Here is a 14,260-nt window from a genome sequence, read left to right on the forward strand (position 1 = left end):
TATTATTTAAAAAAAAATATGGACGAAGACAAAAACGCGTGCGTTGCCCAAAAGTCATGGCTTACTCCTTAAAGTTATGGAAGTCAAATAATTAATAACAAAGTAAACTCGTAAACTAAGAAAAAATAATGATATTAAGATACATTGCAACAAGGATTGGCAATCCTCGACCCGCAAGCCATCTGCTGCCCTTGAGACCTGTTTTAGGGGCCCGCGAAGTTTTTCCCAAAGTGAAATTTGCCACATTATAGAGGAGACTCTTCCCTATTCAACGCACTTTCCAGCGAAAAAAAAAATCAATAGGGGGGATTAGGAAATTTTTTTTTAAACATGTGCGAACCAAATACACGAGCAAATTTTTAATATTTTCACTAATAATTACTAAAATTCCTCAGGAAAAAAAAATGATCACAAACATCATTATGAAATAGATTTTTAGGCAAATAATTATTCAAGCAGATAATTTAAAGTTTTGGAATTAGCAATAATAACGTTCTAGAGTAAGCTTTAAAAATAACTGGCAACGCTGTAGAATATTTACAAAAATACTGTTATAAAGATGTATTCTCCATGACATTTATATTGAAGACAGAATGCAATTTTGAGTTGAGAGGAGAGAATGACAGTTTAACCATTTAGCATTATTATGTTTCTTTTAGCTTAGCATAGCTTAGCTTAGAGATTCGATCTCATGACCTCTGGCTTACAATACTTGAACGCTATCCTCTAGGCCATGGTCGGCAGCCCTAAAGCTTGGGATAAGTGATGCCTTTTTTTTTGAAAAGATGATTAATATCAGCATAGTCAGAATTGTCCAAATTAAAAAAAAATCAAAATTAGCAAAACTGTCAAAGATGTCAAAATTATCAAAATGGCAAAAATGGTCAAAATTGACAAAATTATCAAAATTGTCAAAATTGTCAAAATTCTTAAAATTTTCAAAAATGTAAAATTCGTCAAAATTATGAAATTGTCAAAATTGTTAAAATTGTCAAAAATGTAAAATTCGTCAAAATTATAAAATTGTCAAAAATGTCAAAATTGTCAATATTGTCTAAATTGTCCAATTGTCAAAATTGTAAAAGTTGTAAAACTTGTCAAAATTGTTGAAAATTGTCAAAATTGTAAAAATTGTCGAAATTGACAAAGTTGTCAAATTGTCAAAATTGTAAAAAAATGCCAATATTGTGGAAACTTCAGAAGGCTAAAAAATGCCTAAATGTTCAAAATTGTCAAAATGGTCTAAATGGTCGAAATTGTCAAGATTGCCAAAGTAGTCAGAATTGTCATAATGGAAAAAAAAATCTAAATTGTTCAAACTGTAAAAACTTTCAGCATCGTCTAAATTGTCAAAACTGTCAAAACCGTCAAAATTGTCGAAATTGTCAAAACTGTCAAAATTGTCAAAGTTGTCAAAACTGTAAAAATTGGCAAAATTGTCAAAATTGTCAAAATTGTGAAAATTGTCAGAATTGACAAAATTGTAAAAAAATTGCCAAAAATGTGCCAGAAGTGTTAAGACTGTAAAATTGTCAAAATGGCCAAAATCGTCGAAATTGTCGAAATTGACAAAACTGGTTAACTGTCAAATTGTCGAAATTGTCAAAATTGTCAAAATCCACAAAACTGCCAAATTTGTCAAAGTGGTCCAAATTGTAAAAATTGTGAAATTGTCAAAACTGCCAAAGGTGTCAAAATTGTCGAATTTGGACAGTTTTGACCATATGAACAATTTTGACAATTTTAGCAATTTTGACTATTTTGAAAATTTTGACAGTTTTAACAAGTAAGTCGATTTTTTTTTCAATTTTAACAATTTTGACAACTTTGGCAATTTTGACAAAATTGTCCAAATTGTAAAACCGCAAAAATGTCCAAATTATCAAAACCACATTTATAGTTGTCAAAATTGTCCGAATTGTATAAGTTGTCGTTGAAACTGCCAAAATTTTTAAAATTGTAAAAACTGTGAAATTGTCAAAACTTTCAAAATTGTCAAAAATTTAAAAACTGACAAAACTTTCAAAATTGCCAAAATTCTCGAATTTGTCAACATTGTCAAAATGGCCAAAATCCTCAAAATTACCGTTATTTTTAAAATTTTCAAAGTTGTCAAAATTGTCAAAATTGGCAAAACTATCAAAATTGTCAAAGGTGTCAATATTGTTAACACTGTCAAAAGTTTCAAATTGTCAAAATTGTCAAAATGACCAAAATTGTCAAAGTTGAAAAGTCTTCAAAATTGTCCAACTATCAAAATTGTCGAAATTGTTAAAATGGCCAATATTGTCAAAATTGTCAAAGTAGTCGAAATTTTCAAAAATGTCAAAATTGTCAAAATTGTTAAAATTGTCAAAATGATCAAAATTGTCAAAATTGTCCAAATTGCCCAAATTGTCCAAATTGTTAAAATTTTCAAAATTGACAAAATTATCATAATTAAAAAAAGTCTAACTAAATTGTTGTCAAAATTTTCAAAATCGCCTAAATTGTCAAAATTGTCAAAATTGGCAAAACTATCAAAATTGTCAAAAGTGTCAATATTGTTAACACTGTCAAAAGTTTCTAATTGTCAAAATTGTCAAAGTTGAAAAGTCTTCAAAATTGTCCAACTATCAAAATTGTCGAAATTGTCAAAATGGCCAATATTGTCAAAATTGTCAAAGTAGTCAAAGTTTTCAAAAATGTCAAAATTGTCAAAATTGTCATAATGATCAAAATTGTCAAAATTGTCCAAATTGTCCAAATTGTCAAAATTGTCAAAATTTTCAAAATTGTCATAATTAAAAAAAGTCTAAATAGTTGTCAAAATTTTCAAAATCGCCTAAATTGTCAAAATTGTCAAAACTGTCGAATTTCTCGAAATTGTCAAAATTGACAAAAATGCCAAAATTGTCAAAATTGTCGAAATCGCAAAATTGTTAGAATTGTCAAAATTTTGAAAATTATCAAAATAGCCAAAATTATTGAAATTTTTATAATTGTCAAAATTGTCAGAATTGTAAATGTTGTCAGATTTGTCAAAGTGGTCAAATCTTTCAATTTTTTTTTAAATTGTTAAAACTTTCCAAACTTTCAAAATTGTCAAAATTTACAAAGTTGTCAAAATTGAATTTTCAAAATTGTCATCATTGTCCAATTTTTCAAAATTGTTAAAATTTTCTAAACTTTCAAATATGTCAAAGTTGTCAAAACTGTCGGATTTCTCAAATGTCAAAATTGTGAAAGTTAAGAAAAAAAAATCACAGATCATTTATGGAGGTGCGTTCTTTAAATTCTCACACCTTCACTTTCAAAAATGATTTTTTTTTAATTCTTTCCACACTCATTCACCAACTGCTTTCACTGAGAAAAAAATTAAGTAAACCATTTTATAACCAATTTATTATTAAACTCCGAACTCTACTGGCCGAGTAATCCAACGGGTTTTACAATCCGGCTCGAAGGACCAAATGTTAAACCTCTGACTCTACTGGTCAAATAATTTAACGGGTTTTACCTGTCGCTTCCGGAGATTTCCGCGGGGGGAGTTCAAATTTCAGACCGTGATAGGAAAAGTAGTTTTTTACAAATGAACACACCGATTTATTAATACAAGCAAAAACCATGTGTAAATTTTTCTCTGTATGACGTAGTAATGATAATTTTATTCAAATCTGTCACTGCCTCCTAAATAAGATCTAAATTTCGTTGTCAGCAACAGCTTAGTTTTCTCATTTTGTCGAAATGTCATAAAATTTGATTTTTCTATGATTTTTCAAAGTTTGGTTAGCATTAGTATAAGAAGTCATTTCATAAATTAATTCCCTTTTTTCTCATTATTTAGATCTCAGGAAACTTCTTTCCCACTGAGATTCACTCTTAGTGTTATATGTTTCGTTGAAAGTTACATTACCTCGCACATTGAATAAAAAAAATTGAGTTTCCGGCATTAGTAAATTCTGAACGTGTTCTATTTTTCTCTCTTTTAGCTGCCAGACGTGCCGAGAACTGAGAGTCCATTACCAGGAGGCTCAATTTGAGTTTTTGGTGAACAAGGCCTTAACCTTAAGGTTGTATAATACATTTTAAGAAATAATCTTGATTTTGTTGAAGTACATTTAACCATTAATTTAGTGGCCCTTTTTTCTGTATTTCGAACTTTTTTTTTTTCATATTTATGGACCTCAGCGCCAATTGGTTTATCGGTTTGTCAGTTGAAAAATTTGAGATATTTAAACATCATAGCAGGGCTGAATTCTAACATATTCACGTATGTGTCAATTGATTCATTACTTCAAGATTTCAAATTGAAAACACATAAAGTCAACAATATTAAATCAATCTGAGTGTTATAATCACAAAATGACACAATCGACTGATCACAATCTCTTCCCAACATATGACGAGATTTATTGCATCCTGTAACTGATTCCAAAAAAGGAAATTGTCTGTTTTCTTTATGGCTCAACGGATTCCACTCGATTTAATGGTCGAAATTTAAATCCATTATGGCGCGATGGTCGATATCCTTCGACAAAATCTTGGCTCCCCTTTTGACTGAACGTTGGAGGATATCGGAACCGACAGCTTTTCCTCTATACTATTTAGTTTGTGCCTCGATGATTTTTGTTAAAGTGTTCCCAAATAGGTTACAACATTAAATCCAACTAATTCCATTATGTTGATAGAATGCAGGTGCGATCCGAACCTAACTTCCGGACCCAATAAGATTCGTAAGAATTCGGCTAAAGGCCAACATGGATCCATTGACTGTCTGGTGGATTCTGTAGTTTGTTGTTTGGGTCTCACCCAAGAAGGCAAGGGCCCTGTTCTGTCGGATTTCAAGAGCCCGGTCGCCAGCCTCGTAATTGCCGTAAAAGGATTGAAACTTCGTTGCAAATTTAGTCTCGTTTGGGCTTGAGCGCCACGAACCTTCAATCTTTTTTTTTGTACATTTATTAATGTGCGACGATATGACGAACCCGTTCCTTCTTTCAAGCAGGCAGTAGGCCAAGCAATTCAAGCTGGTTACTACATACGACGACCTAGTAGGCTTACTAGCAGTCAGCCAGCAGTCGAACGTAACCTTTTGGGATCTCGAAGCTTACTGGGATGGCTAAATATGGTGCTAATGTGTCCAACAGGTTTGACGCGATATTGTTCAATTTTTTTCATCCTCTTTTTCGCTCGCTCACTTATTCGGCCAAGCTCGGAACGGAATCTTCACAGGAGGAAGGTAATGATCGGGGTTTTATGAGTGATACCAACATGTGCGTCTGGTTTTTCTTCTCGATTTGTATCGAGTCGCTGATCGTGTTGCTATGAATTTGCGTTATCCTTGAAGAAAGATTGACAGATGTCGTAAAATGTTTCGGTATGTATCCTTCAATTGTCAAAATTCACTAAGCAAGATACTGGAAAACAGATTCATGACAAAAACTTAATGATGAATATAATTTTGAAAATTTTAAACCATATCATTGCAAATGGTAACATTTAAGAAAAATTAAATCAATGTTATCACAAATCAAAGCATTTAGGAAAAAATCAAAATTTCGATCCAAATCGCGAAAAATGCTTAGTTAATGCATTTAAGAGTTGTGATCTCAAATTTCGGTTCAAATCGCGAAAGAATGCTTCCTAAGGCCAGAAAACGCATTTTAAAGTTGTGATTCCGAATTTCAGTCCAAATTGCGAAAAAAAAAACCTTAGAAAGACCAGAAAATGCGTTTTAAAATTGTGATCCCAAATTTCGATCCAAATCCCGAAATGAAGCTAAGAAAGGCTAGAACATGTGTGATGTGTGAAAAGTGAGTTGGATCGAAATTTGGGATCACAACTTTAAAATTCGTTTTTAGGCTTTTCTAAACGTTTTTTTTTTGCGATTTGGACCAAAATTTGGGATCACAACTGTAAAATGCATGTTCTGGCCTTTAGAAGCGTTTTTTTTCGCAATTTAGACCAAAATTGGGATCACAACTTTAAAACGCATTTTCTGGCCTTTCTAAGCGTTATTTCAGGATTTGGACCGAAATTTGGGATCAAAATTTCAAAATGCGTTTTCTGACCTTTCTAAGCGTTTTTTCGCGAGTTGCATCGTAATTTGGGATCATAACTTGAAAATGCGTTTTCCGGCCCTTCCAAGCGTTTTTTCGCGAGTTGGATCGAAATTTGGGATCACAACTTTAAAACTCGTTTTCTGGCTTTTCTAAACGTGTTTTCGCGATTTGGACCAAAATTTGGGATCACAACTGTAAAATGCATGTTCTGACCTTTAGAAGCGTTTTTTTCCGCGATTTCTGGCCATTCTAAGTGTTTTTTTTTTGCGAGTTGGATCGAAATTTAAGATCACAACTTTAAAATGCTTTTTCTGGCTTTTCTAAACGTGTTTTTTTGATCGAACGTGAGTTGGATCGAAATTTGGGATCACAACTTTAAAATGCGTTTTCTGCCTGTTCTAAACGTGTTTTCGCGATTTGGACGATTTGGGATCACAATTTCAAAATGCGTTTTCTGGCTTTTCTGAGCGTTTTTCCGCGAGCTGGATAAAAATTTGGGATCACAACAAACACGTTTAGAAAAGCCAGAAAACGCATTTTAAAGTTGTGATCCAAAATTTCGATCCAATTCTTGAAATAACGCTTAGAAAGGCCAGAAAATGTATTTTAAAGTTGTGTAATAAAGCTTCCAAAGGCAAGATAGCGCAATTTTAAGTTGTTATTCCAAATTTTGGTCCAAAACGCGAAAAAACGCTTAAGAAGGCCAGAAAACGTATTTTAAAGTTGTGATCCCAAGTTTCGATTCAAATCTGAAATTTGATCGAAACATTTTAATTTTAAACTTTCAAAAATACAAATTCAAGGTTTAGAATGTCATCTTAAAAATCTTAAACGGTGATTAGGTTTGATCTTACTTCTTGATTAATAGATTAACAAACAGGAAACAATTATCTAAAAACTAACCGTTACCGAGGTTTCGTTGTTACAACTGCTCTTCTATGCGCAGCCGTTTACGAACCCGTATATCCAGCTCGGGGAGAGCTTTCCGAATGCTTTTCAAACTACCGTTACCGATACTGCCAACAAAAGAGGCCAGCTCCAGTTTACGCAGATTGGGCAGTGATTCCAGCATTTTGGCGAGTGCACTTTCGTGTGGCTAGAAACGAGAAAAAAAAACAGAAATATTAACGTCATTTAAGGTTTTGTTCGGCTTTATCTATAACCATCGAAAGAGCCATAATGCGAAGAGATTGCAGGTAACTTTTGTTGCTTAAATCGTCCAATGGTAGAACCAGCTTTCGGAACTTCAATCTTAGCTCTTTTAGCTGTGGCAAGCTAAGTAAATATGGAAAAAGTTCTTCCTCCAGAATCATGCCCTGGAAATGTAGGTATGAATATTAGTATCAGGTGGTAGTGAAAGTTGTTAAACTTACGGGTTCGCTCAAAACGAGCCTTTCCAATCGCCCTAGTCCGTAGTAGATGGCTTGCTGGAAGTGTAGTGCTTCTTTAGCTCTCCTTCGGTGGTTAAGCTGTAACAGTTCCAAGCTCCTTAAGTTGGGATAGCTATGAGTGAGGAATCGATTGAAGACACTCGGATTAGAAATTTCCACCATGTTAACTGTCTGATACTGCCCATAACAGGGTAGTCTTCTAGGTGTTCCTGTAGTCGCAGCGCAAAATCCTCCAACCGCAATCGCTCCAAGTTCTTCATTTCTCCAAAACACCGATAGCAATCTTCTTGAAGGTTACTGGTATTGAGGCACAGATAGCGGAGATTCAAGCAATGTTCGGCAATGGACTGAAGGATTGGTGCGCAAATGCTAAATTTCAGAACAGCCTGTTCCACGGTCGGATTGTCTTGAAAGAAACTGATGACGGCCATAATCAACGAGTGGGTATCCAAAACTAGATCCACACAATGTAATGCGATTCGGTGCAGTCGAGGAAACTTCAAGCCACAAACGCTCATAAAGTGACGCTCAGTCAGAAACCAGAGTTCAACGTTTGTTAGTTGGTTGTACAATTGACGAAGAACTTGAACTGGCCGATCCGAGTAGTATCCGATAGGTACATGCAGTTCTACTAATTCAGGCATCAGAGTACCTATATCGAATGAAGGCAGTTCAAGCAAGTTCGAATCCAAGTGAAGAGATCGTAAGTTTGGCAGGGACTTAAACCCAATGTCCTGGTAGGTGACATCGTCTCGAAAATTGCATGGGTCTATGTATAGCTTTTCTATGCTCTCGCAGTGGCTTAGAACCAGCTGCAAGAATTCGAGCTGCAACGGAACGAAAGTGCATGGCAGCATGGTAAGCGTCCGTAAACCGGTGTGAAATTTCCTGAGAATCGCCAACAGCAGTTCATAGTTCGTGTAATCGTTGTCAAAGTGAAAGGTAGCGTGCCGGTAGATTCTTCGGCTAGCTAACAAGACATCCAGCTGAGTGTGATCTTCGTTGAACCGGCTTATATCGATATCTAACATCACAGTCCATGGTTGGAAGCCTACGGAAAACCATCGCTGGCAAACTTGTGTTACTGACTTGCAATCGTCCAGGGATAGGTTAGAGAAAATTTGCTCTAAGATCTGAAAAAATAAAAGTTTGTTAATTTTTAAGGTCTGTATAGAGCACAGTTTGCCCTTACCTCATTGGGAAGATCATTGATCGTAACACTATTCATGATTTCTTATCGTTCTCCTTTTCACTGATCAAGAATTCATTTTTTAGTTGCACTATTCAATATAGTTCTTATTGGGAACAAACACAAATTTATATGAAGTTAAACATAAAAACCACTAGAAAATCAAAATTTTGTTTTGGAACTAAAATGTAAACAAATGAAAACACCGGCTTCGATAACGATGATAACAATTTACGTGCGTACATAAGAATATTTATATGAACACCTCTAGCTTGGAGTATTACGCGCTGACAGCGCCTAAAAGTGATGGCGGAAAATAGCGCTACCAACAGGATTCTGCACGCTCGATTATTAAAACACAATTACGCTCCAAACGTTACAATTTTCTCACTTTTCTGGATCATGTCATTTTATGACTTCTCCAATAGATGTCATTTTGTACGTAGGGATTTTAAATTTTCCAATTATCGACCAGAAATTTGTCGATTTCATCTACCCAGATTTTGTTCATGACCTGATCATGGATTCAATGATATTAACAAAACAGTAAGCAAGAGAAAAATATACAAAATTTAATTATCATTTATTATTATTATTATTTAATACATTCTATGATCAGCTTCTCAAAAAAAAAAAAAAACAGAAAATTTAGAAAAATGTTGGAGCAAAAGAAAGATTTCTTATTAACCTTGTAGAAATTAGTTTCAACCTTTTAAAACTAATTTTTAATTCTATGTGCATTGGTCCAAGTGTAAAATTTTAGTAAGCATTTATCTATTTTCTTCGATAATTTAATTTTCTTCGAAAATATAATTTTCTCAACAATATTTTCTTTATATTTAATTTGAGTTGTTTCTCGGTCTACTATAAAAATTATATAGTTAAAAATATAATAGATTCACCTTTTAAAAGGGGTTTAATTGTTTTAATACATTTCGAACTGTACTGTTACATTCGAAATGACAAGCTGAAACAATTATTGCACACTTTGCACACAGTGTGAACAATTTTTTTGCCCACTCATTATAAGCTTTAATTTTTAAAGAAATTAATGAGTGTACAAAAAAGAAGTTTTGGAAATGTCTCAACAGTCGGCTTTTGCGCAGACACCAGATACCCAGACTGATCAGTGGCGCTTGAATCCATACAACCACAAGTCGCCCAGAATCATACGCCATCTGTCGGGGCATCGTGAAACTACTGTGCTTCATCAAGAAAAAAATTACATTTGATAATTAACAAGCCAAATGAAAACCGTCTTGATTCAATCACCTATAAGTATTTGAAATTCTATCGCACATATTTTCATTATCGTTTTTGTCTTCAATGTTAATTGTTTACTTTAATTTACTGTATCATAATAAGAGATAAATTTTATACAAACAATGACTGTTGATCGATTGAGATGAAAAAAAAAATACAAACGCAACGTTATAGCGGTCCTTAGTTCAGAGCCAATTAATTTTGAGATTCAGTTTTGATTTCAAAATTAATTTATCCGGCTGAGTAACAGTATGAAAATTATAATGTCTGTTATAAATAATTCATCACTCAGGCAAATTCTTATTACAATTTTTATAAGATGCGTCTTATGAACTGCTTTTTAGAGTGTAAAATTGTGTTTCATAAGAGTCTTATGAAATTCCTTCAGTTTTCATATGAACATCTTATGAAAAATAGAAGAAACGGCATTGTGAAAATATAATGAACGCATTCATTCATTTCATCAGTTTTTTCATCGTCAAACGGTACGAAGCTTTCCCTATTGTTAGTAATAAGTTTTCCTCAACAGTTGAATACCATTGTGATCTTTCTGATTGGTAGGTATTAGTTGATGATTTTGATGTGAACGCTTAATATTTTTGTAAACTAAAACAAATTATTGCATTGTTTACTTTTCAGTATGCTGACCGGCAAAAAACGCAAAGTCGAAGAAGGTCGAAGAACCGGATGCGGCAAAAGAAATTTCGTTGGAACCGGGGGGCTGATTGGCTGCTGATGACTATTATGAATGATTTTGTTCAAAACAAATAAAGTGAACAATAAAGTGAATGTTTTCAACGTCAAATATCCTAAATTATTCTTATTAGAATTGACTTTCTGTTTCCATAAGAGCCTCTTATGAAAAGCTACAAACCCTCATTTGATTAGGTGTTCATCTTCAGAATTCATTCGCGTCATAAGACAATCTTATGAATCTCAATGATTTTTCTTATGGCGCGCCACTTCATAAGAGAATCTTATGGCATGCATAATAGTATTTTTCTGAGTGATTGAGTTCGAAATTTGTTCCTCTTAATCTGAAAGGTTGACTGCGACCAAAATGACAAACTGTATATAACTCCATGAAAAACTTGAATTCTTATTTATCTTAACTGTTTCTTGGCTCGTACCTAGATAGGTTTGAGGAGTGAAATAAGTTATTGACATATATTGAATAATATTTAAATGTGATAAATGTATTGATAAGTTCTTAAATCCTTTTTGCCTCTGGAAGGGTTCGTGATATAATGGTGGTAATTTCACTAAAATTAATAAATTTTTGGAAAAATAACTACAGAAACGACCGTGTTTGTCGACCGGGTATTTTTCCCTGCTCAAATGTGCGTGAGAAATGTAAAAAAAACAACTATAATGACCATTTCGCGTGAGCTTTCATTACGTCGTATGAAACATCTTGAAAATTCACAGAAAATTGCTTCAAAAGTTATCAAAACAACTTTGAAATTAGTATTTCACATATAGAATATGTTGTCCAGGCTACAAATATTCTAAATGGAAAGAAGTTGCTACTAGTTAAAATCAATTTTTTTTTTTGTAATAAAACTGTTTGTTAACATTTTGTATCATACGACGTAATGAAAGCTCACGCGAGATTTTGGCATAATTCTGGACTGGACTGAAAAACTAACCTTAAAAGCGACCATGTTTTTAGACTTTTTTCCCCATCTTAATCCGTACACGAGAGCAAGTGCGCGCGAGAAATGTCTAGTTAGAAATCTTTTATTCGAAAAAAAATTGTTGAAAAATTGCACTGAATTTGGAATATTTCAAAATGTATGTTTCAAATCAATTTCACTTTGCTTCTGAAATTTTTTCACCATTGACATTCAACCAAATTCTTTGATTCAAAATTTTGTTAAAATCATATTTCGAAAGTAATTAGTTTACTAAATGGATCCATTCTTCAAAAAACTATAATTTTGAATAAGGTTCATTTTAATGTTCCTTAACCGATGCCAAGTAAATAAGAAATAATTTCGCAGTAACTAAACTTATATATCGATTTCAATGCTTTTCCATACCACCAAAACGAATTTTGAATGGTAAAAGAACAGTACTATCTTGATGCAAACGAAAGTCATTTTTATTTTCTTGTCGTTTTATGGAATGTCAAATACCGTATGTCTGTGTGAGTGAATTCATTTAATGTTTTGATTTTGATGTGACGAATTCACGTTTGGTTTATTTTACCCATGGATAAAATCAATTACACGTGCGATATTCAAAAAATGGTTCGAAATATAACCAAAAAAATAATAATAAAAAATTAACTTAACAACAGAACAGGAAAAGCTAAGCTATTCTTACTAGACAGACTCGGATAATTGAGATTGTTTGTCAAGAATCATCATTATGTCAACCAACGCTCTTTGTTAGAAATTGCACTAAATTTGCAGGAAAATGCATCATCTCGAAGCCAAAAATATTTTTTCCTCAACTGCCTCTTCCAGTGGGCGGTAAAAGGCCTATTTTGATATCCAAGTTTAGTTAGATATTTCGAAAGTAAGACATTTCTCGAGTGTGACTAAATTTTTCATAGAAAGGGAAGTTTTAGGATTTATTGGAGAAAAAAGTTAATAAAAATCTGACACCGGTTTTTTGTTGTAGATGGTGACTTCTTCAGTTAACAGAACATTGCTTTACAAATTTTGTAAATATCACATCTACTTTTGTTTTATTCAGTTTTCGTAAACCTCTATAAATGCAGCAATTCGGCTAGGTGAAGGGTTTTGAGAAACTCTAACTGAAACAGATTGTTTAATAAAATTTTGTAAGAATCTCGTCCATTCAACTGATTTAACAGTTCTAAATAGTAATATAATTCAAAGCCGCATTCAATGTACTGTACAATTAGTGAAATGTTTTTACGATGTCATTTGTAGTTCTCAACAAGTCATAGATCGTTTTATAACAATTTACAAATAATTGGGTTTGTTACAATATTTTTCTACTCGGGAAACTTGAACTTACCCTTGACGGAGGTTTCGGGGTTAACGAAAACTTGCAGTTGAAAGTGATCTTCACAAATGAAGCCAAAATGGTTATTTTTCAACCACAACGCAATAAAGAAGTGGTGCAGAAAATCTCAAGTTTTCATTAAATTTTCATTTATGTCGAAGTCGATGTATTTTTTTATAAGCTTTATGGTTGAATTCTAACCACATTTTGTTAATACGCTCCAATTAAAAAACGGTTCTTTAGTGGTTTTCGAAATATATCGTGTTATTTTTTTCTATCAAAAGTAGGTAATCAAAAACGACTGTGTTCATAGCTGGATGTAAAAAAACAAATAGCACAATGCAAATGTGTGTGTGATATATCGAGATTTTTCCTTTTGTGTATGTGGCCGTTAGTTTCACGATAACCCGTAGATAGCGCTGCGGAACAAGCGCCAAAATCAGCCTTCAGTGGTCAGTCTGGGTATCTGGTGTCTGCGGCTTTTGTCTCTGCGTGGTTGAAAATTCAGCGAAATGTGGGTGGAAATTATCATAACTGTACAGGATTGCAAAAAAATTGCTTGTAGCGCCAAAAATTAAAAAGTGAGCAATAGTATAACTCAAACATGATAATTTCGACGGTTACCGCCAGAGTGCACTTCATGAATATATTTGTTTATCTCCGGAAGTAGCAACTTTGCACAGTTCATTTTCGACTTCCGTGCCGAACAGACGTGTTTTCTCTCTCTTTCTCCAACCAGTTCAGTTCCAGTGAATATTTTCTCCCGCGCCACCGTTAATCAGTGTTCTATATCACGGACATCAAATTGAAAGTTCATTCCATATCGTTTCGCAAACCGTATACAACCCCATTATGGGGGAAGCTTCCCCCGCTTGGAATGGCTTGCCAAAGCCACCCGACAATCGGCTCCTACGAACTGTTCCCTCATGGATGGACCACCGCGATGAATTTGGCGACATTCAATTCCTCCGACTGCGACCATCCGGTAAAGCCAAGCTGCCAAAAAACCCTTTCCTAATTTCCACAACAGTGGAAAAACTTGTTGGGAAAATTGATGGGTGCAACCCTGTCGAAGGTGGTGAGAATTATCTTCTCAGAATCCGAAACCCTGCCCAAGTTAATGCCCTACTCAAGCTGGAAAAACTGATCGACGGTACACCAATTACCATCGAATATCATCCGACCTAAAACCTCGTTCAATGCGTGGTTTCTTGCGACCATGTCGAAGGAATGAAGGACGAGACCTTCAAGCCTTCCTTGCCGACCAAGGCGTCGTAAAGGTATATCGGTTCCTCAAAAAGTCTGGCGAACGTTCCATCCCTACCAACTCAATGGTGCTAACTATTAAAGGCACCGTTCGCCCTCGTCACATCTTTTTTGGCTTCATCTGTACCGAA

The 14,260-nt window shown here is 34.0% G+C and overlaps 1 protein-coding gene across 2 annotated transcripts; it reads right to left on the bottom strand.

The window, feature by feature from the left end:
• Positions 1-5,300: 5,300 nt before the first annotated feature.
• On the bottom strand, positions 5,301-8,829 carry LOC129739683 (uncharacterized). 2 transcript variants are annotated; one of them, XM_055731180.1, is made up of 5 exons: positions 8,625-8,829; positions 7,415-8,565; positions 7,205-7,357; positions 6,945-7,137; positions 5,301-5,319 (listed from the first exon to the last, which is right to left on the bottom strand). In XM_055731180.1, exons 1-2 carry the CDS (start codon positions 8,658-8,660, stop codon positions 7,531-7,533), a joined length of 1,071 nt encoding a protein of 356 aa, XP_055587155.1. In that variant the 5' UTR covers positions 8,661-8,829; the 3' UTR covers positions 5,301-5,319; positions 6,945-7,137; positions 7,205-7,357; positions 7,415-7,530. The 2 variants fall into 2 exon arrangements, with proteins under 2 accessions (XP_055587155.1, XP_055587154.1); XM_055731179.1 differs by lacking the exon at positions 5,301-5,319 and having other exon boundaries at positions 6,897-7,137.
• Between the last annotated feature and the right edge of the window lie 5,431 nt (positions 8,830-14,260).

The sequence above is a fragment of the Uranotaenia lowii genome, chromosome 1, assembly GCF_029784155.1.
Source record: "Uranotaenia lowii strain MFRU-FL chromosome 1, ASM2978415v1, whole genome shotgun sequence".
In the NCBI taxonomy this organism is placed as follows: domain Eukaryota; kingdom Metazoa; phylum Arthropoda; class Insecta; order Diptera; family Culicidae; genus Uranotaenia; species Uranotaenia lowii.